General features: G+C 43.6%; 1 protein-coding gene across 1 annotated transcript in view; it reads right to left on the minus strand.

The window, feature by feature from the left end:
* Positions 1 to 359: 359 nt before the first annotated feature.
* Positions 360 to 26,855, minus strand: part of LOC130275623 (cytochrome P450 2D15-like) — a 75,985-nt gene continuing 49,489 nt past the window's right edge. The window contains exons 6-9 of the mRNA XM_056523815.1: positions 24,266 to 24,407; positions 22,579 to 22,766; positions 22,064 to 22,205; positions 360 to 1,419 (exon numbers count right to left, since the gene is read on the minus strand). Coding sequence (XP_056379790.1) covers positions 1,238 to 1,419; positions 22,064 to 22,205; positions 22,579 to 22,766; positions 24,266 to 24,407 — 654 coding nt within the window. The 3' untranslated portion in view covers positions 360 to 1,237. The remainder of the gene's footprint in view (positions 1,420 to 22,063; positions 22,206 to 22,578; positions 22,767 to 24,265; positions 24,408 to 26,855) is intronic.

Raw genomic sequence — 26,855 nt, forward strand, 5'->3', positions numbered from 1 at the left:
GTTGGATCATATTTGGTCAGTGTTAAATTTTGTCACTGATGCTTTGCAATTCCGCTCCAATCCTCGTCCCTGCTCCAGTGCTAAGACTGGGGGGGGGGGGGGGGGGGGTGGCGCACCGTTCCAAAGCAAGTACAGTTGAAAGAAGCATCCAGCACTGGGAAGGCAGGTAAAATCCGTAACTTTATTGTGGCATCTGTATAAAATAGGTACACCGTAGTGCAGTCTCCGACGTGTTTTGGGCTATGGCGCCCTTAGTCATGCCATGACTAAGGGCGCCATAGCCTGAAACGCGTAGGCAACTGCGCTCCTGTGTACCTATTTTATACAGATGCCACAATAAAGTTACGGATTTTACCTGCCTTCCCGGTGCTGGATGCTTCTTTCTAGTGTTACATTTTGGGGTGACAGAACTTCCGAACATTGCCAGGTTTGGCTCTTGCCGACTTAGATAAATGCATACAAATGAAAATACACCATTGCTGATAGTGCCAGTGCAGCTTCTTCTCTCCTTGTCAGAGGAGGAGAATGTCATTGCACTTGCCCAGAATCTTTACTGACAAGAAGAGAAGCATTGCTGTGTATCCATTACAAGATCCAAGAGCTTATAGATAGCTTTGCAACATGAAACGCATGCTCGCCATGGCACTGTTACTGCAACATATATCTAAAAATAGTGCTGTTAACAAATACATTATTATAATTTGTTAAAAAACTCGTTTTACTTTTTTATAGCATAAGAATAAGGTTATAAACTTGAGTTTTACTATAGATTTAATTATGAAAACATTATTTTCAGAAAAAGAGTCTTCTGTAAATAACTTTGGATAATCAACAAGGATTTCTAGAATTATACACTTAAAGGGGTATTCTGGCTTTCTACATCTTATCCCCTATATAAAGGATAGGGGATGAGATGTATGAGCGCAGGGGTCTCCCTGTCACGCCCCCTCCCATAAACATGAATGGAAGGGGCTCGGCATGACGTAACGTCCCTGTCTCAGAGGCAGCCCCCGACACAGAATCCTGGGGCTGCACCGAGATTGTGGGGGTCCCCAGCAGCGGGACCCCTGTGATCATACATCTTGTCCCCTATCCTTTGGATAGGGGATAAGATGTATAAAGTTGGAATTCCCCTTTAATAGGAGATTCCATTTTATGTCTACAGGGAATTAAAGCAGCAGGTTCAATTACATAAATTCAGATTTACACATTGTATAATTCAGATTTGTTTGAAAAGTTATCCCCTAGCTACAATACGAATATTGTAAGGATGTGGAATAAAAGTTAATGCATAGAGAGGATCTTCCCTCGGGCGAGGTTGGTCATTTGGTATCTCAAATTTGAGCTGCTGTAATAGAGTGGTAAAAAACAGGAAGAGTTCCATTCTGGCAAGTCGTTCTCCCAAGCAAGACCTCCGACCTACAAGAGAAAACATTATATTATATATTTTGCCCAATTTAAAAAAAAAATTAAATAAATAACTGTCCTGACAATGGCTTTAAAAACTACATTAAAATGCCTCAAAATGACAAGTGTGAAACCACTCTGAATTTATTAACATTCGTATTATGAATATTCATACTTGACACACAATTTTTAATAGTCACTGTCATTTATAGAAACTTTCCATAAATCAATAGTACAATTAAATAACCTTTGTAATGTATCTTATTAGAAAAGAATCACTTCTTTGTTCATTTTCAAGCTCCTTTGCCCGTTAGCCCCCCTTAGGGTATGTTAAAACGGTACTCTGGCCCTAAGACATCTTATCCCCTATCCAAAGGATAGGGGATAAGATGTCTGATCACCGTCATGCCCCCTCCCAAAGACTTGCATTGAGGAGGTGGGGCGTGACGTCACAAGGGGGTGGAGTCATGACATGAGGTCGTGAGTCTTTAGACACGGAGCCTCCAGCGCTGCGTGCAGCTGAGACAGCTGGGTGCTGCATGAGAGATTGCGGGGGTCCCCAGCCGTGGGACCCCCGTGATCAGACATCTTATACCCTATCCTTTGGATAGGGGATAAGATGTCTTAGGGCCGGCATACCCCTTTAACAATACAGAATTTCCATGTGCGGAATTGCCCTTCAGAATTCTGTTATGTAAACCTTAACATTTTTGTGAATGGTGCTTCCGCAAACCCATTCACATTGCAAAATTTCAGTGACGGAGAACCTGTTCATTCTTTTGGACGAATTATAAACGCACTGCACTGCCATCAATGGACATAGGTCATAGGTCTGTGCAGTCCTACTGCCTATGGATTTTGTCAATTTGCCATCAGATAAAATTTCTAGACGGAATTACTAATCGGATTTCCACGTGTGGAGATTCAATTGTGTAACAAACCCTTAAACGTATCAATCTCTTTAAAAAAAGCTCAAATATGTCCTGAGAGGCAAGATAAGCTAAGAACTCACAGAGATCAACTTGCAAGCTGTCCATAGAACTACATGGAGAGGGGGGAAGAAACAGAAGCAACCAGAGAAATTATAAAGGCTTACAGTGAGTACTATTTCTCACTTTAGGGCTTGATTGATTCAATACTGTTTTATAATGTTCTCTATGCTGCTCTTGCTTCTTAGGGTGCAAGATGTCCTCTTCTGTGTGTGCCATGTATTGAACACATCATAACTGCTAGTCGCCATATGCTATCCCAATTACAACTGAAAATTAGAAATTTAGACCAGGAATGTGATGAGAAATGCCATACAGAAGACACATAATGGTGAGTAATTGCCAACGCTGTTTCTCATGTACACAAATGGCAGCTTATCCTGAAAAGTAACCTGGAATGACAGATACACTTTAAGAGTGGGTTTTTGTTATTTAAATTTTTTTTATTTACAAAGTCTCACATTGTATGGGCAGCTTCATTTCCCAAATAATCTCATGACCCCTGTGTATAAAATATGAAAGTTAATACTAAAGATGAGCGAACTTTTGAAAAATTTGATTCGGCTGATTTGCCGAATTTTTCGGAAAAAATTTGTTTCGATCCGAATTTATTTGCGGTGAATCTATATTAAAAACTGCTATTTCTGGCCTACAGAGAGCCTCAATAGGGGTGTAGAACACTTAACTCTGTTCTAACACGCATATGTAGTGTGCTGGGTTAGTGAAATAATACTGTTATTCAGAATAACATGCAGATTACCAGCATCGCTTTTAGAATCACTGCCGCAGAGAGGAACAATGACAGAGCCTGGAGGTGGCATCAGTATGAGGAGACCATATAGTGCCTGAATGACACAGCGTGGAGGTTTGGGCAGCATGAGGAGACCATATTGTGGCCGAATGATACAGCTTGGATGAGGAGGAAGCATGAGGAGACCATATAGGGGCTGGATGACACAGCTTGGATGAGGCTGAAGCATGAGGAGACATATAGTGGCTGAAGGACACAATGTGGAGGTGTTGGCAGCATGAGGAGACTATATAGTGGCTGAATGACACAGTGTGGAGGTGTTGGCAGCAAGAGGAGATCATATAGTGTCTGATTTTGGGTAGCTAGTGTCACGATTCGGCAGGCTGGAGGTGGATCCTCTGTGTCAGAGAGGGATTGGCGTGGACCGTGTCGGTGGACCGGTTCTAAGTAGCTACTGGTTTTCACCAGAGCCCGCCGCAAAGCGGGATGGTCTTGCAGCGGCGGTAGCAACCAGGTCGTATCCACCGGCAATGGCTCAACCTCTCTGACTGCTGAGATAGGCATGGTACAAGGGATAAGGCAAGAGCAAGGTCGGACGTAGCAGAAGGTCAGGGCAGGCAGCAAGGATCGTAGTCAGGGGCAACGGCAGGAGGTCTGGAACACAGGCTAGGAACACTCAAGGAAAGGCTTTCTCTGGCACAAGGGCAACAAGATCCGGCAAGGGAGTGCAGGGGAAGTGAGGTATAAGTAGGGAGTGCACAGGTGGAAACGAATCAAGGTGATTGGGCCAGGCACCAATCATTGGTGCACTGGCCCTTTAAGTCTCAGAGAGCTGGCGCGCGCGCGCCCTAGAGAGCGGAGCCGCGCGCGCCAGCACATGACAGCAGGGGACCGGGACGGGTAAGTGACTTGGGATGCGATTCGCGAGCGGGCGCGTCCCGCTGTGCGAATCGCATCCCCAACGGCCATGTCAGTGCAGCGCTCCCGGTCAGCGGGACTGACCGGGGCGCTGCAGGGAGAGAGATGCCGTGACCGCTCCGGGGAGGAGCGGGGACCCGGAGCGCTCGGCGTAACAGTACCCCCCCCCCCTTGGGTCTCCCCCTCTTCTTGGAGCCTGAGAACCTGAGGATAAGACTTTTGTCCAGGATGTTGTCCTCAGGTTCCCAAGATCTCTCCTCAGAGCACTCAACTAAAAAGGGTCCAAGATAACGTGGTCCCAGATTAAAACTGGGGACACGGAAGCGGATATACTTGGTGGAGAGCCACACAAAAACAGGAGGAGTTCTTCTTTTTTCTTCGGCAGGCTTCTTCACCCGGGATGAGGCTAGTATGAGGGATTTTAGAGTCTTTTTCCAGATGGTGGCGAAGCCCCGGGAAACCACATCAACAGCGGGCACACAAGAAGGCGTGGGGGTGGGGAGGGAGGGAAGAGGGTCAAGCTTGGCACGGGGCAGAGTGTTAACAGGACGGGGGCTGTGAGGAGGAGACACAGCATAGTCCAGATAGGCCTTGGGGAGACCAGGTAAAGGGGGAGACACAGAGGTTTGACTGACGGGACTGGGAGCAGACGTGAGGCATTTTCTGTGGCAAGAAGCACCCCAGCTCTTGATCTCCCCGGTGGTCCAGACAAGGGTAGAGGAGTGGCGTTGGATCCATGGCAGACCGAGGAGGACTTCAGAGGAGCATTTGGGCAAAACAAAAAGTTCCATGCTCAAGAGCAGGGGTTCTGTGCGGTAACGCACAGTGCAGTATAGAAGTAATTCTTTCTTTTTGCGGCGAGTCCTCTCTTCAGGGGTCAGGCGAGACCGATCCACTTGCATAGCCTCCTCGGCGGGAGGCACAGGGGTGGATTGCAAAGGATACTGTGAGAGAGGTGCTCCGGGTGGTGTGGCACATGGCAGGGCCTTCTCAGGCAGGAGACCACGGCGGAGTCTAGAGTCCCCATCAAATTTGTCCGGCAGGGACAAGCAGGGGTTAGGAGCGACCGGTCGCTGCGGAGGAGTTGCAGGAGCCGGCGGAGGAGATGGTTGTTGCTGTTGCAGCTGCTGTGTCTGTGACTGAACTTGCTGTATCTGCGGCAGCAGCTGCTGTATCTGTGACTGAAGTTGCTGTGTCACGGTGGTCAAGTATGCCAGCTGGTGATTTCGTTGGGTGATCATTAGGGATTGCTGGGCAATCAACGTGGAAATGTCGGCAAGACTTGACAGCGGCACCTCAGCGGAATCCATGGCCGGATCTACTGTCACGATTCGGCAGGCTGGAGGTGGATCCTCTGTGTCAGAGAGGGATTGGCGTGGACCGTGTCGGTGGACCGGTTCTAAGTAGCTACTGGTTTTCACCAGAGCCCGCCGCAAAGCGGGATGGTCTTGCAGCGGCGGTAGCAACCAGGTCGTATCCACCGGCAACGGCTCAACCTCTCTGACTGCTGAGATAGGCATGGTACAAGGGATAAGGCAAGAGCAAGGTCGGACGTAGCAGAAGGTCAGGGCAGGCAGCAAGGATCGTAGTCAGGGGCAACGGCAGGAGGTCTGGAACACAGGCTAGGAACACTCAAGGAAAGGCTTTCTCTGGCACAAGGGCAACAAGATCCGGCAAGGGAGTGCAGGGGAAGTGAGGTATAAGTAGGGAGTGCACAGGTGGAAACTAATCAAGGTGATTGGGCCAGGCACCAATCATTGGTGCACTGGCCCTTTAAGTCTTAGAGAGCTGGCGCGCGCGCGCCCTAGAGAGCGGAGCCGCGCGCGCCAGCACATGACAGCAGGGGACCGGGACGGGTAAGTGGCTTGGGATGCGATTCGCGAGCGGGCGCGTCCCGCTGTGCGAATCGCATCCCCAACGGCCATGTCAGTGCAGCGCTCCCGGTCAGCGGGACTGACCGGGGCGCTGCAGGGAGAGAGACGCCGTGAGCGCTCCGGGGAGGAGCGGGGACCCGGAGCGCTCGGCGTAACAGCTAGTGCTACCATAACAACATTTTTATTTCCAGACTTAGGCCCAGCAGCATCAGTAAACCATATATTGCCTGAATGGCACAGCCTGGAGTTGGCTGAAGCATGACGAGACCATATAGTGTCTGAATGGCACATCCAGGAGTTGGCAGCAGCATGAGTAGACACTAGGCCTTCACAATCCCTAAGATTACAGGATGAATTCTGAAATTTAAACTGAAGATTTTTAGTAGCTCGTACTACCATAACAACATTTTTATTCCCAGACTCAGTCCCAGCAGTATCAGTAAACCATATATTGCCTGAATGGCACAGCCTGGAGTTGACTGAAGCATGAGGAGACCATATAGTGTCTGAATGGCACAGCCTGGAGTTGACAGCAGATGAGGAGACAATAGGGACTCACAATCTCTAATAATAAAAGATGAATTTTGAAATTTCAATTGAAGATGTATGGTACCTCGTGCTACCATAAACATATATAGGTAATGTCTTAGGCTCAGCAGCATTACTAAACCATGTAGTTGCTATATGACACATACAGGAGCAGGCAGCAGCAATAGTACGCAAGAGGGATTCACAATCCCTAACATTAAAAAGGTGAATGTTGAAATCTCTATTAAAGATGCATGTTACCTAGTGCTACCATCCATAAATTTAAGGCACAAGCCCAGAAGCATCAATAAGCCAAGTAGTTCCTGAAAGACACAGTCAGGAGCATGCATCAGCAGTACACCAGAGGGTTTCATGACCCCTTACATTGAAAGATCAATGTTGAAATTTCTATTAAGCATGTATTTAGCTAGTGCTAAACATCCAAAAATTTAAGGCCCAAGCCCAGAAGCATCAATAAGCCAGGTAGATCATGAAACATACAGTCAGGAGCAGGCATCAGCAGTACACCAGAGGGTTTCATAACCCCTTACACTGAAAGATCAATGTTGAAATTTCTATTAAGCATGTATTTAGCTAGTGCTAAACATCCAAAAATTTAAGACCCAAGCCCAGAAGCATCAGTAAGCCAAGTAATTCCTGATAGACACAGGAGCAGTCAGGAGCATGCATCAGCAGTACACCAGGGCGTTTCATAACCCCTTACATTGAAAGATCAATGTTGAAATTTCTATTAAGCATGTATTTAGCTAGTTCTAAACATCCAAAAATGTAAGGCCCAAGCCCAGAAGCATCAATAAGCCAGGTAGTTCCTGAAACATGCAGTCAGGAGCAGGCCTCAGCAGTACACCAGAGGGTTTCATAACCCCTTACACTGAAAGATCAATGTTTAGAGTTCTATTAAGCATGTATTTAGCTCGTGCTAAACATCCAAAAATTTAAGGCCCAGAAGCATCAGTATGCCAAGTAATTCCTGAAAGACACAGGAGCAGTCAGGAGCAGGCATCAGCAGTACCCAAGATGGTTTCATAACCCCTAACATTGAAAGATGAAGCTTGAAATCTCAATTAAGCATTCATGTTAGCTAGTGCTACCAGAACATATTTGGAGTTAATATCCCAGTCCCAGTAGCATCAGAAAGCGATATATTGGCTGAATGACACAGCCTGGAGGTGGGGAAAGCATAAGGAGCCCATGTAGTGTCTGAATGGTACAGCATGAAGGTGGCTGAAGCATGAGGAGATCATTGAAATACAAGAATTTTAAATAGAAATCAAAGATTTTGAAATTGAACTTGAGGATTTTGAAATGGAACTTTTAACTCTCAGGTTTTAGTGGCCCGGGCCCCAAACGTGTGGGTACAAAAGGACCTAAATCTAACAAGGAGTCCCATGTCACGTCAGCACAATGACAGAGCCTGGAGGGGGCAAGAGTAGGAGGAGACCATATAGTGTCTGAATGGCACAGCCTGGAGTTCGCTGAAGCATTAGGAGACCCCATGGCTTCACAAAAATTGTCAGAATATCACCTGACATTCAAAATAATAAAATGATAGATACGTTCTCTGAAGAAAAGGATCCTTCATTAGATGACAATATGAGTATTGTGTGTTCCAGTGACATTAGCTCATCGGAGGAACAGGAAAACATGATACAACTTAATTCTGAAACTGAAGAACCACAACAAACAAGGAATGACTTAAAGCCTACTGTAACTGAGGAACTTCAAAATGGTAAATTTACCACCTGGGATAGTCAGTCAATTCCAACAGCCGGTGGTCAGTATCCCCAGTTCCCTGTTTCTGCTAGTCCTGGCAATATTCCTTTTATTACTGGTCTGGTATCAACATGGCAATAATGCTGGGAGAGTAACTCAAGGATAGCCACATGTTTCCTACGATACATAGTCAATATATGGAGACGATATAGTGGCTGAATGACACAGCCTGGAGGTGGCTGAAGCATGAGCAGACCATATAGTGTCTGAATGGCACAGCCTGGAGTTGGCGGCAGATGAGGTGACAATAGGGCCTCACAATCTCTCAGAATAAAAGATGAATTTTGAAATTTCCATTGAAGATGTATGGTACCTTGTGCTACCATAAATATATATATATATATATATATATATATATATATATATATGTAATGTCCTAGGCCCAGCAACATCACTAAACCATGTAGTTTCTGAATGACATAGACAGGAGCAGTCAGCAGCAGGAGTGCACAAGAGGGTTTCATAAACCCTAAGATTGAAAGATCAATGTTGAAATCTCAAATAAGCATGTATGTAAGCTAATGCTAACATCCAAAAATGTAAGGCCCAAGCCCAGCAGCATCACTAAGCCAAATAGTTCCTGAAACACACAGCCTGGAGCAGGCATCAGCATGAGTTTACAAGAGGGCTTCGCAACCCCTAACATTATGTTAACGTTGAAATCTGTATAGAAGATGTATGTTAGCTAGTGCTAACATCAAAACATTTTAGGCACAGGTCCAGCAGCATCATTAACCATATAGTTGCTGAAACACATAGCCTGGATCAGGCAGCAGCAGAACTACACAAGAGGGCTTAATAACCCCTAACATTAAAAGGGGAATATTGAAATCTGTATAGAACATGTATGTTAGCTAGTGCTAACATCTCAAAAAATTGGCCCAGGCCCAGCAGCATCAGTAAGCCAAGTAGTTCCTGAAACACAAAGCCTGGATCAGGCAGCTGGATGTGTACATAAGAGGGATTCACAACCCCTAACATTAAAAGATCAGTGTTGAAATCTTTATTGAGCATGTATGTTTGCTAGTGCTAACATAAAAAATTGTAGGTAACATCCATGACAGTCCCAGCAGCATCAGAAAACAATATTTTGGCTGAATGACACAGCCTGGAGGTGGGGAAAGCATAAGTAGCCCATATAGTGTCTGAATGTCACAGTCTGGAGGTGGCTGAAGCATGAGGATACCATATAGTGTCTGAATGGCACAGCCTGGAGGTGGCATCAGGAGTCCTGAAAGTGACCCTAATGCAAGGAATTTCTGAAACTGGGGACCAGCACCTTAATTATGTTTTGTATTATCCATGGCAGCACAATGAGAGAGCCTGGGGGTGGCAGAATAAGCATGAGGAGACCATAGAGCAGCACAATTAGAGAGCCTGGAAATGGCAGCATTAGCGTGAGGGGACCATATGGCGGCACAATGACAGTGCCTGTAGGTGATAGCATCAGAATGAGGAGACCATATGGTGGCACAATGACAGAGCATGGAGGTGGTAGCATTAGCATGATGAGAACATAGAGCAGCAGAATGATCGAGCCTGGAGGTGGCAGCATCAGCATGAGGAGACCATATTGCGGCACAATGACAGAGTCTGGAGGTAATAGCAATAGCATGAGGAGACCATAGCGCAGCACAATGACAGAGCCTGGAGGTGGAAGCAGCAGCATGAGGGCCATGCCAACTGAAGGTTGAGTGTGAGGAATCCACCGACTGTTTACTGGAGTTGTCGAATTTCACTTGAGATAAAGTGGATGACCGAGTAAACCGATCAATCACAGCTGCTGGGTTGCTGGTGGCGACACGACTGCTAGTTGACACCGGGAGCTCAGACCTCTCGCTGCGACTCTGGCTGGCAAACACCCCTACTCTGCTGCAACCTCTGTCTGCGCCTGATGAATTTAAGCTGCTGCCACTCCTCTGTGCAATTCCTGGCAATACTCTTCCTGACATACTTAGTGCGTTTATGAGGGGAGTACAATACGCTCCACTACACTTAAAACAGTATTTGTCTAGAACAGCAGCAGGTGTGTACTATTGGACTTTTACAGTATCTAGGCCCTTGACAGATTAACAAGTACAAAATAGTAGACTACTTAGATGTACATATGCGGTATGCACTGATGAAGGCAGAAAAATGGGCTACAATACGCATAAAAACTCTGTATTTTTGTAAAACACCAGCCGGTGAGTACTAGTGCTTGGACTTCAACAGTATGTAGGCCCTTTGACAGATTAACAGGTACAATATGGTACTCTACTTAGATGTAGGTATGTGGTATGCACGCATGAGGGCAAAAAATTGCGCTACAGTACACTTGGAAAACGTATTTTCATAAAACAACAGCCAGTGATTAGTTTTCCCTTGCCTTTCACTGTATGTAGGCTTGTTACAGATTAACAAGTACAAAAAAGTGCACTACTTAGATGTAGGTATGTGGTATGCACGTATGAGGGCAAAAAAATGCACTACAGTACACTTGGAAAACGTATTTTCGTAAAACACCAGCCGTTGATTACTTTTGCCTGAACTTTCCCAGTATCTACACTACAGATTTACAGATACAAAATAGTAGACTGCTTTGATGTAGGTATGTGGTATGCACGTGTGAGGGCAGAAAAATGCACTACAGTCTGCTGAAAAAACTTATTTTTGCATAGTAGCAGGACACAACAGTGCAGCACCACAATAAATAAAATAAAAAATAAGAAATAAAAATTTGCACTCTGTCACAGAGTGTCAAGAATGGTGTGAACTGCTGGTTATTATACTGTCTACAGACTAGTGTAATAGATTTATCTATGTAAAAAAAATGTTCATTTAGGAGCCCCCCCTTCCCCATCTGTTTTCCCCCTCTGCTCCTTCCGGTATCTTGGCCCCCGCCATCGTGTGAAGACTGAACAAAAGAGACTTGTGAAACAGTTACAGGAAGTTGAGAGACACGAGGACAAGGCACATCCCCCATGCTATTTGCCCACTCCCTATATGCTAGAACATCCCACTAGAGAGGGTGGGAACTTATGTTAATGACAAAGGTGATATAAGCTTGAACGATTTGAAATAAAGGGAGTGGACAGCACACAGAGAACGCTAAAGCACAATGGCTCTGTCTCATTTATTTCTCTATGCTTCGGTATATACATTCTGTATACGGATTTGGCCGGGAGTAAGATAGTTACAAGAATGCTGAGTTAAAGCCACCACAGATGGCGCCCAACGTGGTGTTGGACTATAGGCCTAATGTGCAAGTCGCAATACCCAGACAAGGCGATTGAACAAAGACGGACGCAGATGGGATTTGATCAACTCCAGGTGTACGGTAGGACATACTTGTACCTAGCCAAAAGTACTCATGTCTCCCCTTTGTTTTGTCATGCTGATCTAGCGGACTTACATGTGACCTAACAGAGAAAGATAGATAAATTCTCGTCCAGAGCCAATTACCCATGTGCCTGTTATCAAAATGTATAATGTATCTATCTTACTGCCCGAGTGTGTATGAAGTGTGTGTGAGTGAATAAGTGGAATTGGGACTGTTCATTGGGGAGTTGAGTTGCGGAGTACGTTGTCAGAAATAAGCATTGGGCAGAATGTTTAAGACAGAGTGGTAAATAGATAAGTGATCTAGGATGGATAGGTGCTGGTTGCCTGGTATAAAGTCATAATTACTGTCAGGATTCGGCAGGCTGGTGGTGGATCCTCTGTGTCAGAGAGGGATTGACGTGGACCGTGTCGGTGGACCGGTTCTAAGTTGCTACTGGTTTTCACCAGAGCCTGCCGCAAAGCGGGATGGTCTTGCAGCGGCGGTAGCAACCAGGTCGTATCCACAGGCAACAGCTCAACCTCTCTGACTGCTGAGATAGGTGCGGTACAAGGGATTAGACAAGAGCAAGGTCGGACGTAGCAGAAGGTCAGGGCAGGCAGCAAGGATCGTAGTCAGGGGCAACGGCAAGATGTCTGGAACACTGGCTTGGGATACACAAGGAACGCTTTCACTGGCACAATGGCAACAAGATCCGGCAAGGAAGTGAAGGGGAAGTGAGGTAATATAGGGAAGTGCACAGGTGAACACACTAATTAAAACCGTGCGCCAATCAGTGGCTCACCGGCCCTTTAAATCGCAAAGAGCCAGCGCGCGCGCGCCCTAGGGAGCGGGGCCGCCTGCGCCGGGACAGCACAGACGGGGAGCGAGTCTGGTAAGTGGGTCGGGATGTGCACCGAGAACGGGCGCTTCCCGCATCGCGAATCGCATCCCGGATGGGGACATTATCGCAGCACACCCGGTCAGCGGGTCTGACTGGGGTGCTGCGAACAGGAGAACGCTGTGAGCGCTCCGGGGAGGAGCGGGACCCGGAGCGCTCGGCGTAACAATTACAGCTTATCTAGGACTGGGGGGTACAAGGGATTTTCCCGGCAATAGCAGATTCCTGGAACTTGTCCCATTGCAACTGATAGAATATGTGATATGTGTCTTGTCTTGTCTTAATGTGTCCATGGATTATTGTTAAACTAGCTAATTCAGACGAAGTGGGGGAAATAACTTCCCTTCTAATACTAGATCTAATGTATTAGTGTTTTAAGGATATCTCCTAAAAGTACAGCAAGGTTTTTTAGGAGGGCTTTAGTTGGCAACAGCTGGAGGCACCCCAGGGTTTGTAGGCTCTTTGAAGGAGACAGAGGGGGCTATAGCTGAAGAGAGCTGCAGGGCTTTGGAATGTGCAGAAGTAACCTGACCTCACTGATGGAATTGCATATGGAGAGGAAGTGGGGGAAGGGAATTGATAAATTATAGATATTAACCCCTTAAGGACAATGGACGTACTCCTACGCCCCCGTTTCCGAGTCCTTAAGGACCGAGGACGTAGGAGTACGTCCTGTCCATTCCCGGCCCCCCCGCCGCTAGCCGGAGGGGAGCCGGTGCCCGATGCCTGCTGAAATCGTTCAGCAGGCATCGCGGCATATCGCCCAGGGGGGTCATTATGCCCCCCCCATGTCGGTGATGGCCGCAGATCGCTGGACAATTCAGTCCAGCGATCTGCGGCGATTCCGGGTCAATCGGGTCTCCAGTGACCCGGTGACCCGGAATTACTGGCTGATCGGGGCCGTCAGAGACGGCCCCGAACAGCCAGAGCCTGCAGGGGTGAGGTGGCACTGGTGCCACCTCACGATCGCCCTGATTCGTCGGCCGGGAATCAGGGCGCCTGCTGCGGGTGTCACTCCCGCACCCGCTCCGCCCCTCTTCCGGAGGACGTGAGCGGGTGCGGGAAGACGACCCCGGGTGCTGGGGACCCCGATCCACGGCGTTAATGTTGGGATCGGGGCCCCAGGAGCGACGACGACGGTGGCGGCGGCGGGACTGACCTGTGCGGCGATCAGCAGCAGCAGGAGGTGAGTGACAGCCTCCTGCTGTTGCTTAGCAACAGCTCCCAGCATGCAAAAAGGGCATGCTGGGAGCTGTAGTTATGCAACAGCAGGAGGCAGACCACCACAACTCCCAGCATTCCCTTTTGGGCATGCTGGGACTTATGGTTTTGCAACAGCTGGAGGCGCATTCTTTCTATGGAAAAGTGTACCTTCAGCTGTTGTGTAACTACAACTTCCAGCTTGCACAAACAGCTAAAGTGCATGCTGGGAGTTGTAGTGGTGCATCTGCTGGTTGCATAACTACAACTCCCAGCATGCCCGTTGGCTGTCGGTGACTGCTGAGAGTTGTAGTTTTGCAACAGCTGAAGGCACACTGAGTTGAGTAGCAAACCAGTGTGTCTCCAGCTGTTGCATAACTACAATCCCCAGCATCCCCAGCCAAAGTAGTATGCCTCCCGCTGTTGCATAACTACAACACCCAGCATGCCCTTCTGCTGTCCGTACATGCTGGGGGTTGTAGCTTTTGCAACAGCTGAAGGCACACTGGTTGCAAAACACTGAGTTTGTTGCCAAACTCTGTGTTTCACAACCAGTGTGCCTCCAGCTGTTGCAAAACTACAACTCCCAGCATGCACTGATAGACCGTACATGCTGGGAGTTGTAGTTTTGCAACAGCTGGATGTTCCCCCCCCAATGTGAATGTACAGGGTACACTCACATGGGCGGAGGATTACAGTAAGTATCCGGCTGCAAGTTTGAGCTGCGGCAAATTTTCTGCTGCAGCTCAAACTGCCAGCGAGAAACTACTGTGAACCCCCCGCCTGTGCGACTGTACCCTAAAAACACTACACTAACACAAAATAAAATAAAAAGTAAAAAACACTACATATACACATACCCCTACACAGCCCCCCTCCCCAATAAAAATGAAAAACGTCTGGTACGCCACTGTTTCCAAAACGAAGCCTCCAGCTGTTGCAAAACTACAACTCCCAGCATGCACTTATAGACCCTACATGCTGGGAGTTGTAGTTTTGCAACAGCTGGATGTTTCTCCCCCCTCCAATGTGAACGTACAGGGTACACTCACATGGGCGGAGGATTACAGTAAGTATCCGGCTGCAAGTTTGAGCTGCGGCAAATTTTCTGCCGCAGCTCAAACTGTCAGCGAGAAACTACTGTGAACCCCCCGCCCGTGCGACTGTACCCTAAAAACACTACACTACACTAACACAAAATAAAAAGTAAAAAACACTACATATACACATTCCCCTACACAGCCCCCCTCCCCAATAAAAATGAAAAATGTCTGGTACACCACTGTTTCCAAAACGGAGCCTCCAGCTGTTGCAAAACAACTACTCCCAGTATTACCAGACAGCCACTGACTGTCCAGGCATGCTGGGACTTTTACAACAGCTGGAGGCACCCTGTTTGGGAATCACTGGCGTAGAATACCCCTATGTCCACCCGTATGCAAGTCCCTAATTTAGGCCTCAAATGCGCATGGCGCTCTCACTTTGGAGCCCTGTCGTATTTCAAGGCAACAGTTTAGGGCCACATATGGGGTATCGCCGTACTCGGGAGAAATTGGGCTTCAAATTTTGGGGGGTATTTTCTGCTATTACCCTTTTTAAAAATGTAAACATTTTGGGAAACCAAGCATTTTAGGTAAAAAAAAATTTTTTTTTTTACATATGCAAAAGTCGTGAAACACCTGTAGGGTATTAAGGTTCACTTTAACCCTTTTTACGTTCCCCGAGGGGTCTAGTTTTCAAAATGGTATGCCATGTGTTTTTTTTTTTGCAGTTCTGGCACCATAGGGGCTTCCTAAATGCGGCATGCCCCCAGAGCAAAATTTGCTTTCAAAAAGCCAAATGTGACTCCTTCTCTTCTGAGCACTTTTCACCCCCATATGGGGTGTTTTCTGAATCGGGAGAAATTGGACTTCAAATTTTGGGGGGTATTTTCTGCTATTATCCTTTTTAAAAATGTAACATTTTTGGGAAACCAAGCATTTTAGGTAAAACATTTTTTTTTTTTTTACATATGCAAAAGTCGTGAATCACCTGTAGGGTATTAAGGTTCACTTTACCCCTTGTTACGTTCCCCGAGGGGTCTAGTTTCCAAAATGGTATGCCATGTGGTTTTTTTTTGTGGTTCTGGCACCATAGGGGCTTCCTAAATGCGGCATGCCCCCAGAGCAAAATTTGCTTTCAAAAAGCCAAATGTGACTCCTTCTCTTCTGAGACCTGTAGTGCGCCAGCAGAGCACTTTTCACCCCCATATGGGGTGCTTTCTGAATCGGGAGAAATTGGGCTTCAAATTTTGGGGGGTATATTCTGCTATTACCCTTTTTAAAAATGTAAACATTTTGAGAAACCAAGCATTTTAGGTAAAAAAAAAATTTTTTTTTTACATATGCAAAAGTCGTGAAACACCTGTAGGGTATTAAGGTTCACTTTATCCCTTGTTACGTTCCCCGAGGGGTCTAGTTTCCAAAATGGTATGCCATGTGGTTTTTTTTTTTTGCGGTTCTGGCACCATAGGGGCTTCCTAAATGCGGCATGCCCCCAGAGCAAAATTTGCTTTCAAAAAGCCAAATGTGACTCCTTCTCTTCTGAGACCTGTAGTGGGCCAGCAGAGCACTTTTCACCCCCATATGGGGTGTTTTCTGAATCGAGAGAAATTGAGCTTCAAATTTTGGGGGGTATTTTCTGCTATTATCCTTTTTAAAAATGTAAAATTTTTGGGAAACCAAGCATTTTAGGTAAAACATTTTTTTTTTTACATATGCAAAAGTCGTGAATCACCTGTAAGGTATTAAGGTTCATTTTACCCCTTGTTACGTTCCCCGGGGGGTCTAGTTTCCAAAATGGTATGCCATGTGTTTTTTTTTGCTGTCCTGGCACCATAGGGGCTTCCTAAAGGTGACATGCCCCCCCAAAAACCATTTGTCGCTCCTTCCCTTCTGAGCCCTCTACTGCGCCCGCCGAACAATTAACATAGACATATGAGGTATGTGCTTACTCGAGAGAAATTGGGTTTCAAATACAAGTAATAATTTTCTCCTTTCTACCAATTGCAAAAATTCTAAAATTGGGTCTACAAGAACATGCGAGTGTAAAAAATGAAGATTGTGAATTTTCTCCTTCACTTTTCTGCTATTCCTGTGAAACACCTAAAGGGTTAATACACTTATTGAATGTCATTTTGAATACTTTAGGGGGTGTAGTTTTTATAATGGGGTCATTTATGGGGTATTTCTAATATGAAGACCCTTCAAATCCACTTCAAACCTGACCTGGTCCATGAAAAATAGCGAGTTTGAAAATTTTGTGAAAAATTTCCAAATTGCTGCTGAACTTTGAAGCCCTCTGGTGTCTTCCAAAAGTAAAAACTCATTAATTTTATGATGCAAATATAAAGTAGACATATTGTTTATGTGAATCCAAAAATGTTTTATTTTGAATATCCATTTTCCTTACAAGCAGAGAGCTTCAAAGTTAGAAAAATGCAACATTTTCATTTTTTTCATCAAATTTTGGGATTTTTCACCAAGAAAGGATGCAAGTTACCAAACAATTTTACCACTAAATTAAAGTAGAATATGTCACGAAAAAACAATCTCAGAATCAGAATGATAACTAAAAGCATTCCAGAGTTATTAATGTTTAAAGTGACAGTGGTCAGAATTGCAAAAAACTTTCCGATCCTTAAGGTGTAAAATGGCCTGGTCCTTAAGGGGTTAAGGCAGTTGCAAGTTTGAAATATATTGATGGTTGATAGGATAAGAAGGTTTATATATATGGCAGTGGAAATAAACAGTTATATATAACAGCGTGATTCTTGAGAACAATTGTGATTTGACTTAGTTATATTGTAACCATCTGAATGGACATAGATAGACAAAAGAATGTGAGGCGAATAGATAGGCATAAGGTGTTGGCTGAAAGTATGATGCAAATATTTAGGTATTGAAGTTAACACCGATGTACAGACATACCTTTATTTATAAACTGGTGATAGGATGATGAGAATTATCATATTTTCAATTAAGAGAGCCTTTGTAGTAAGTAGGGGGGAGGGAGTGTGAAAATTGAACTGTCTGTATAATATCATTAATATTATGGAGCTAAGAATCCCTTATGGAGTGACACCCTAATACTAATCCCTAAAGTTATAACCCAGATCTTACCTTTCTTTATTCCATGCTTCTCTCTCTCTCTCTCTCTCTCTCTCTCTTTCCATGAGGCTGCTAGTCTCTGCCACATGCTTATTTTGTATGGGGGGCAGCCATGTTATGGGGAAGTTCCTCCCCCAGCAGCCATTTTAGCTCATGCAATTAGTTCTCACCTCGACTCCCCTGCAGCCATTTTAACACACATAGTCAAGTGAAACATATATGATAAATTAGGAATACACAGAGTATGACCAGTGAATGGATTTAGGTGAAACTGTGTATGTCATAAGGAAACTACTTGATGATATTTTATTAATATCTTAATAAGTTTGTTCTCGCAGGAGTGCAAGATGGATAAAAAAAAAGGAAATTTATAAGGAAATGCAATTAACTGTCTGATTATATTATAGGAGTAACGAGAGAAGTTTGGCCAAGGAGAATAAAATAAAACGTAAAATAAATGAAAAAGTGATCACTGTTTAATTAATGAATATTACTTTAAGAATTTAAAATCAGCTAATGGTTTATTGATTATAAATAATGTACATTGAAGATGATTTTTTCACAATTTTTGAAAGAGCTCTGTATATTTTTATTCTTTTACATTTTGTGTTTGGTGAGAATGTGGGCCCTGTCTGTGTGTGTTGTATGTTGAGTATTTGTAAATGTTGGTATTGTTACATGTTACATGTGTATGGTATGTCTCAATGTAGGCACTGATTGCTCAAAAATTTTTGAGGAATGCCAAACTGAAAGAAAGACAAAAAGCCAGACTCAAAGGGGTGGTGACCAGTGACATAGTGGAGTGGGAGGAGAAAGGCGGGGCTTATAGGAAGATTGACAGAACCGCCTTGGTCTACAGAACCACAGTCACATTAAATTGAAGAAACTACAAATCTACTGTTTAAACTTGAATGTGTTATAGTACCTGCATACACAACGTGATATACCTATACATTCTACATTGTATTTATTTGAATAACATCAATTTTAGGTGGATAACTTTATAATGATATTTAATGTAATGCAAAGATGCTGTTTGTCTTGAACTTATAAGATAAAAAAAAAAAAAAATTCAAGAGCCATGATAGTATATCAGAGAATCCATGGTTAATGCTGAGTTATAAATGTAAGTTTGTTCTAAGTAATGTAAAGATGTAATACATAAGACAGGATATATGGTGACCACACGCAGAATGAAGTTCTACTGCAATAAACCACTCGATCTGAGCTGGTGGTTCAGAGAAGGAGAGTTAAAGGTATTCACAGAGATGTGTAAGCTATCTAAAGGTATGACACAATGAGTACGGGTACACTTTAATTATCGCCCACAAGTATGGGCCTATTGAAGTAAGAGTGTTCTTGAATCCCTGAGCGAACCAATCTGTAGTTTGTAATTCAAGTGTTCAAAGTCCGAGAGCGGCCAGAGAAAGTGGCCATCGTAAAGATCAGAGACACATGAAAGAAACAGCCACAGAAGCCAAGGGGACTAAATGGTGAAGGAGGCTGCCAAGGCTCCAGTGCTTTTGTTCCCCCACAATGATGGTACAAAGTATACAGGTGGATGGGCAATGTGGAATTTTCTGGTTAGGTCTCTTGCAGGAACCAGCTATGCATGCTGGGAGAGACCAATGTGCCAGCAGTCTCTTACCCCATGGTAACATATATGACCCCATATACTAAGCAACGGGGAGCTATGTGCATAGTAATGTCAGTACATTGGGTTGCCTCAGGATTCAACAATGCAGAAAGAAGGTTTGTACAGATGTCATCATTTACATCTGACATATGACCTAGGTAAAAACAATAAAGGTACCTGACCAATACGCTCCATAAACATCTTACCTGTTTCAGAGAATATGAGTAGACTTCATCTAACTGCCTGGGGTAGGTCAATATCAGTATCTCCTTGTCTAATTGTACTGATCCCTAACCATAGATACAGTAAATTATACAATTAAGAATCTTTTGTGAAACTGTACCTAGTTTAGATTCTGTAATTGTCACCCATTTCTTCAAAATCTATGCAGGAAATAAGTGAGGAAAGAGAAGATTGCATATGATGATCCCGTATTGATGTATCTCTGATAACTGTTAAATCTATGTCTGTGCATAACCATGGTTGTTCCAAAGGGAAAGATAATCACAATGGATTGTTAGGAGGTGACGTTGTATGAGGAGAAACAGTAGGTGAACATGTACAAATAGCAGGGTGCAACAAGTATTTCAGTGAGTAATAATGTTATAAAGGAAAGGAATACTTGGTGTAAGATTATAGAAAGGATAGACCTAGCTAGCGGGATGAGTAAATGGTAACTATCGTAAAGTATGGGGATATGAAGTTTAGAGTTAAATTAGAAAGGAATTAAACTGGGGAATACACATTAGTCAAGACACGTCTGCCCATACACACTTTCATTACCGAACCAGCAAAAGAAATCTAAACCACCCTTTAGAGGAAAACGTGCAGCCCCTGCTGGGAGTTTTGATCCCTTTGTGTATATTGATGTTAAAGGAGTCCCAAGGGGGGCCCCAGATGAGTTTTATAGTTATAGGTCAAGTAAAAATCCGGAGTTGAGTCAATAATATCCCAGATTTCAATGAGCAAAATTAATTATATCTATTATAACCGACAAAGATTAATACATTTCTTTGTAAATGCTCTTTAAGGTCAGGCCGAACAACTAAGAGTCACATCTGCTATAATATTCCAAAATGGTATGACATTAGATATGATGTATGGTGTAAAAGGAAAAAGGGGGGTATACAAGATGTTTGGGAGACTTGTTGCACGTATATCTCAGCCAATATAGGACCGGTAAAATAATCATACTCATAATTCTAATAATTTTGCTTTGTTGTGTGTTGTGTTTTGCCTGGCCTAAAGAGAAGAAGTGTGAGACGACCGACAAGAATGCCAAGCCAGTGATGACAAATGTGGACTTTGAGATTACAGATGAAGCCTATATCCCATTACAGAGCATCAATGCCATCTATAACACCAGTGACCCATAGGGACAGCATCTGACTCCATATGTGTAAAGTCTGAGGCTAAGGGGGTCCATGGATAAGCCATGGGTCGTCTAAAGTACAGTGGAACGTTCGAGAAAACACATTGGGGCAAATGAGTTAGGATGATGGAAATTAGGGAAACATAGAATGATAATTTTTTAGGGGGGCTTGTAATAGATTTATCTATGCAAAATTTTTTTTATTTAGGAGCCCCCCTTCCCCATCTGTTTTCCCCCTCTGCTCCTTCGGGTATCTTGGCCCCCGCCATCGTGTGAAGACTGAACAAAAGAGACTTGTGCAACAGTTACAGGAAGTTAAGAGACACTAAGACAAGGCACATCCCCCATGCTATTTGCTCACTCCCTATATGCTAGAACATCCCACTAGAGAGGGTGGGAACTTATGTTAATGACAAAGGTGATATAAGCTTGAACGATTTGAAATAAAGGGAGTGGACAGCACACAGAGAATGCTAAAGCACAATGGCTCTGTCTGATTTATTTCTCTATGCTCTGGTATATACATTCTGTATACGGATTTGGCCGGGAGTAAGATAGTTACAAGAACGCTGAGTTAAAGCCACCACACTATTATAAGCAGCAGATGATTTATTGTGGAAAAAATACACAGAATTGCACTGAAAAATCATTCCTGCCTCCTGTGATACGGTTCATGAAGTTAAGGCAGCTTGTTAATATGTATGAGGCAATGAAAAGCCTTCTGCCCCTCTCTGATAAAATGCTGAATAAAGTGACTGGGAGGTTTATGGCTAGCGTAAAAATCCGTCTCAGTGAGAACAAGCAAAGCACTGCACTGCTTTCTGTTCACAACGCTGATGTGATTAGCAGTTGGAAGTGGAACGCTGCGGTACGAGCAATTCAGCGTGTCTGTAACACACCGAGTCCCACAGCTGTCCTCCCTCTCTGCAGTGAACGGCATGAAATGAGCAGCCGCAAAATGGCTGCCGATTATATAGGGCTGTGACATCACAGGGGTCAATGAATGCTGATAGGCTGCATCCTGCAGGTGATTCAGGGTCATCTCGCCTACCTCCCTTCCCGCCTTCCATTCCCGCCTTCCCAGCATCCCCTGTCCCATGTACTGACATGTGGATCCATCATTTTAGGTGTCCTGGAGCGCTGTAAAATGGATTTTAATGAAGCAATTTGCGTGATAGAATCGCGGCAATATTCACATTCGTTGCTCATCTCTAGTTAATACCAATAAGACTCTTCGCACTTACCTGCAGAAAATGGAATAAATGCTTCTCGTTTTACAAACTTTCCGTTCTCATCCAGGAAGTGCTTTGGGTAAAACTGGAAAGGTTTCTCCCATACCTGCAGATCCTTGAGCACAGAGGACAGGTTGGTGATGACAGTCGTGCCCTTAGGAAAAATAATTAAAAACTATAAGATTGCTAAAGAACGATTGTTGTTATAAAGCCCAATAGAAAAATAACTGGATCCTAATGTAAACCAGTAGAAGATTATTGAAAGCCCTTTCAATGATTTCTCTGGTTCGGTGGCCTGTGCAGGATTCCCTATAGTTATAGATATTGTTATTAGATGTCACATCCATATTAATAAATACTGTTCTACTGTTTGATTGAGAAATGCTATACTTTGGAAGGGACAAGTTTTTCCAAATTTTTCATTAGGAGAATGTTTTTTTTTATTTATTTTTGTTCATTCTGCTATTTGTAATAAGTCCTCTGTGGGGGACATACGATTTCCCTTTTTGAATAATGATAAGACAAACCTTTGGTATAATGTAACCTTTAATTTCTATATCTTTGTAGGCCATACGAGGCAAAGCCATGGGAATAATATCTCCACATCGTTGTACTTCATGGATCACAGCATAAGTATATGGCATTTGTAGCACATCCCCCATTGTCGGTGTCCGCTCTCTTCCAATTACTTGATCGATTTCTTCTTGTACTTTGGCTAAATGACAATATTCATTACTACATTAATACATATACATACTACAAACATACGGAGATACAGAGATACTTTTAACTTGCAATATAAAAATAAATAAATCATGAAATTAAGTCAAAAATACATTGCTACATTCATATACAGTAGATGCCTTCAATTTAAAGGGGTACTCTTCCTCTAGACATCTTATCATATATATATTCAGAATGCACAGCACATCTTTGAGGTAAGACTACTCAGTAGCCCAGATAAGTAATTACCTCACTAGTTTGTCTGTAATGTTTCAGACTAAGGTCTTATGGCTAATTCTCTGTTTATATGTGACTATACAAGCACCTATATCAACATGGTGTGTTGTGCTTATTATATTGTACATTTTATGTCTTCTTGCTCAGTATAAGAAAGTCCCCTGATGAACCGTGTGAGATTCATAAGGAAATGCATTGGGACAGGAACAATGTGTAGCTTTGATACAATACAATATAAAAATGAGACATTGTGCGGAGGGATGTGTGGCTGGCTACCAACCACCATAATTATCTACTTGGCTACCTACCACAATAGCTACCTACCTGGCTACCTACCACCATAGCTACCTACCATCATAGAAATCCAGTAAACAGCAGCACACAAATTGTGAAAAACACTTGAAGGTTTATTCCATTATTCCAGTGCAAAAAAACAGAGCAAAGTTTCCGTGGCCTCACGCCGCCATTCTCAAGCTCGGAGCTTGTGCTGCTCTCCTTGGTATATACCTACCATCATAGCTACCTTCCACCATAGCTCCTACCTGGCCATCTACCACCATAGCTACTAGGGGTATATATATACTCAATGGGGACCTACTAACCTAACCAATGTTACTGTGCAGGACACCAAGGGGGAATTATTAGATTAGAGGGGGCCTATAGATGGGTAGATTGTGTAAAGATGAGGAGGGCATTGGAAAAATGTGGAATCTAACAAAACGAAGGAGGGTGACGCCGATCAGGAAAGATGTAAATTGCGAGTCACTTAATTTAACGTTATGGTAAAGGGGGTTGGGTGTGTCGACAAACGCATGGGGGTGGAAGGGGCAATAGGTATGTTTCTGCTTATAGCTGACAAATGAGTACATTGGCTGCTATATGGATCCGAGTCGCTAAACTTAAAGTATGGAGACAAGGAGACAGCTGGGACGCATATGAAGGAACTCACGATTCCTGACCTGCATATGAGTGAGTCCTCGCATCTGTGTTTCTGTTTGTTTATTTATTTGTTTTTTTTTGTTTTTTTTATTGCCGGTTCTCTGGAATGTCTCTGGTTATACATATGATTACATTATCTTGGACATTTTCTGATTTTTTTAATGGGCTTTTATTGGTAAATTATTAGAGATGAAGTTTTAGCCAGCTTTTTCAGTGATAGGCTTATTCAAAAGTACTTTGACCTGACATTTACAAAGTGGTAAAGTAGTAAGATTTAAAGTCTTTAGATGTAAAATGTAATGTGTTGTTACTCACATTGGACATCTGGGTAGAGGATCATATACAACAGAGCCCACCTCAGGGTGGTACTTGTAGTTTCTGTCCCGGCACCAAACAAATCGAATGTTGTCATGAGCAGGTTTCCTTCATTCATGCTACTGGAACTATCGTCCTTCACCTAAAAGAAATGAGCATTAGAAATGTGTTACATGGACTGAATGCAGGAGTTAAACATACAGGGGTTATCCTGGAAGAGGGAAAGTAATAGCTTTCTTTGCTCCTGGCACTTCACTTTTGCTTCCCCGTCATCTTGGACATATAGATTTCAAGACAGGGAAGTATATACTGCCACAGTCACTGCATATGGTTAAAACCATGCTTGCTTGAGGTGACCAAAGACCGTAATATGTTATGATGTATTACTTTTCCTAAATCCGGATAAACTCCATTAGGAAAGTATAAGCTAGAGATGGGGACACTGAGCTTGACAACATTTACTGAAAGAGTACCTGTTACTATGAAAAACTTTTGGCATGTCCTAGCGCCATGTGAAAAGTTTTGATCGGCAGCACTCCTCTGATGCCCACCAACCCCCAATACCCAGCAGCCCCCCACCCCCCGCCTTTGTCACATAATCGAGAAACTCTCATAGTCTTACATGGTGAGTTTGTCTCAATCACGTGACATGGAGCTGGGAGGGAAAGCGATGAGTGCAAACCTCGTTTTCCCACCTTTCCCACCTCGTTCTCCTGATTAGCAAAGGTCTGTACATTCAGAACCCCATCGATCAACAATATCGTCGCTAGGACATGTAAAAAGTTATTATAATGACAGTGGCCATTTAAGGCAGGGTTCACATGTAATGTTTTAGCAGTTTTTTTTTTTTTTGCATTGCACGGTTATTATCGGCATTGAAAATACATGCCACAGTTCACACTGTGAATTCCAGCATGTATATATTTTTTGAGCCCACATCTCAAATATGCTAAACATATTCCTCAGAAGTGCATGTAGTAGATGCAGAACGTATTAAAAAGGGGCTAAACAGTATTCATAACCACATTTAAAGGGGTACTCCGGTGAAAACCTTTTTTCTTTTAAATCAACTGGTGGCAGAAAGTTAAACATATTTGTAATTTATTTCTATTAAATTTTTTTTATCCTTCCAGTACTTATTAGCTGCTGAATGCTACAGAGGAAATTCCTTTCTTTTTGGAACACTGATGACATCACGAACACAGTGCTCTCTGCTGACATCTCTGTCCATTTTAGCAACCATGCATAGCAGATGTATGCTAAGGGCAGCATGGTGGCTCAGTGGTTAGCACTGCTGCCTTGCAGTGCTGGGGACTTGGGTTCAAATCCCACTAAGGACAACAATAAATAAAGTGTTATTATTATTATAATAATGTCAGCAGAGAGAACTGTGGTTGTGATGTCATCAGAGAGCATTCCAAAAAGAAAAGTACAGCTAATAAGTACAGGAAGGTTTAAGATTTTTTAATAGAAGTAATTTACAAATATGTTTAATTTTCTGCCACCAGTTGATTTAAAAGAAAAAAGGTTTTCACCGGAGTACCCCTTTAAGATTTCAGTCCAAATTTTCAAAGTTGGTGGCAAAAATCTGAGGCTACCTTTACAATGTTTGCCACATATGCCATGTAAAAATACCCTAATGGGATGGAATTTTTTAAAGAAGTAGACTGGTTAAAAAATATGACATTAAACACATCCCCAACAGCTGCCACTCTGACTTCCGCCTTATTTCGAATTCCTGGTCCCATCTTAGCACACAGTAAATGTCCATTCTGTCAATCACAGCCTATAGTGGTGACCAGCCTCAGGCAGTGCTAAAGTGGTCTACCAATCTCAAAAGATGTTTATTCTGCTATACTACCCCTTTAATAGTGTTTACTGCAGTGTTTTATAAAGCCAAATCTAGGAGTGGACACTACAAAGGGTTTTGGCTGGAATAAGGCTGAAGTAAGCCTTAGGTCACATCTTTTTGACCTGCTAGATCCAGACACATAGGTCTGGATCCAGCAGGGGTCAAGGAGATCTAACCTTAGGCAATGGCATTGTAATGTTTACATCTCTGGAAAGTCAAGCTGGAAAAAAAAGATACTTGAAAGAAATTTAAAAAAAAAACTACGGAAGAAATACTCTTCAAGGTCTCATACCTTATGGATTTATACTGTATGCTTTCTGCTTGAAAGCTGTTGTTTATTGCCCTAACCCCGACTATGAGTCAATCATTGGTCACATGAAACACTGCCTAGCTAAGCTTCTATGTAGAATCTTCTGGAAAGGCTGATGGAGGAGTCTCTAGTCCAATCCAATCTCCTCAAAGGGCTGGAATCAAAAAACAATCTAGCCTGAGTCAGAGTAGTACACATTTATCCTAGCTCTTCTCCTGTGAAATAGATCAGTCACAGTTAGTGCTGTGTGGCTCAACACATCACCGTCATTTCTTCAGCATACACCCTGCACCTAATAGGGTATTGTAATGCAAAACCATGAGTAAAGCACCACAGAAGGCCAAATTGTGTAGGCTATTCGCTGTAAACAGAATTGGACAGTATCCTGTCTGCAAATGCATGTTCACATGTAAAGAGCACATTAGAGA

This window comes from Hyla sarda, chromosome 6, assembly GCF_029499605.1.
Source record: "Hyla sarda isolate aHylSar1 chromosome 6, aHylSar1.hap1, whole genome shotgun sequence".
Taxonomy (NCBI): domain Eukaryota; kingdom Metazoa; phylum Chordata; class Amphibia; order Anura; family Hylidae; genus Hyla; species Hyla sarda.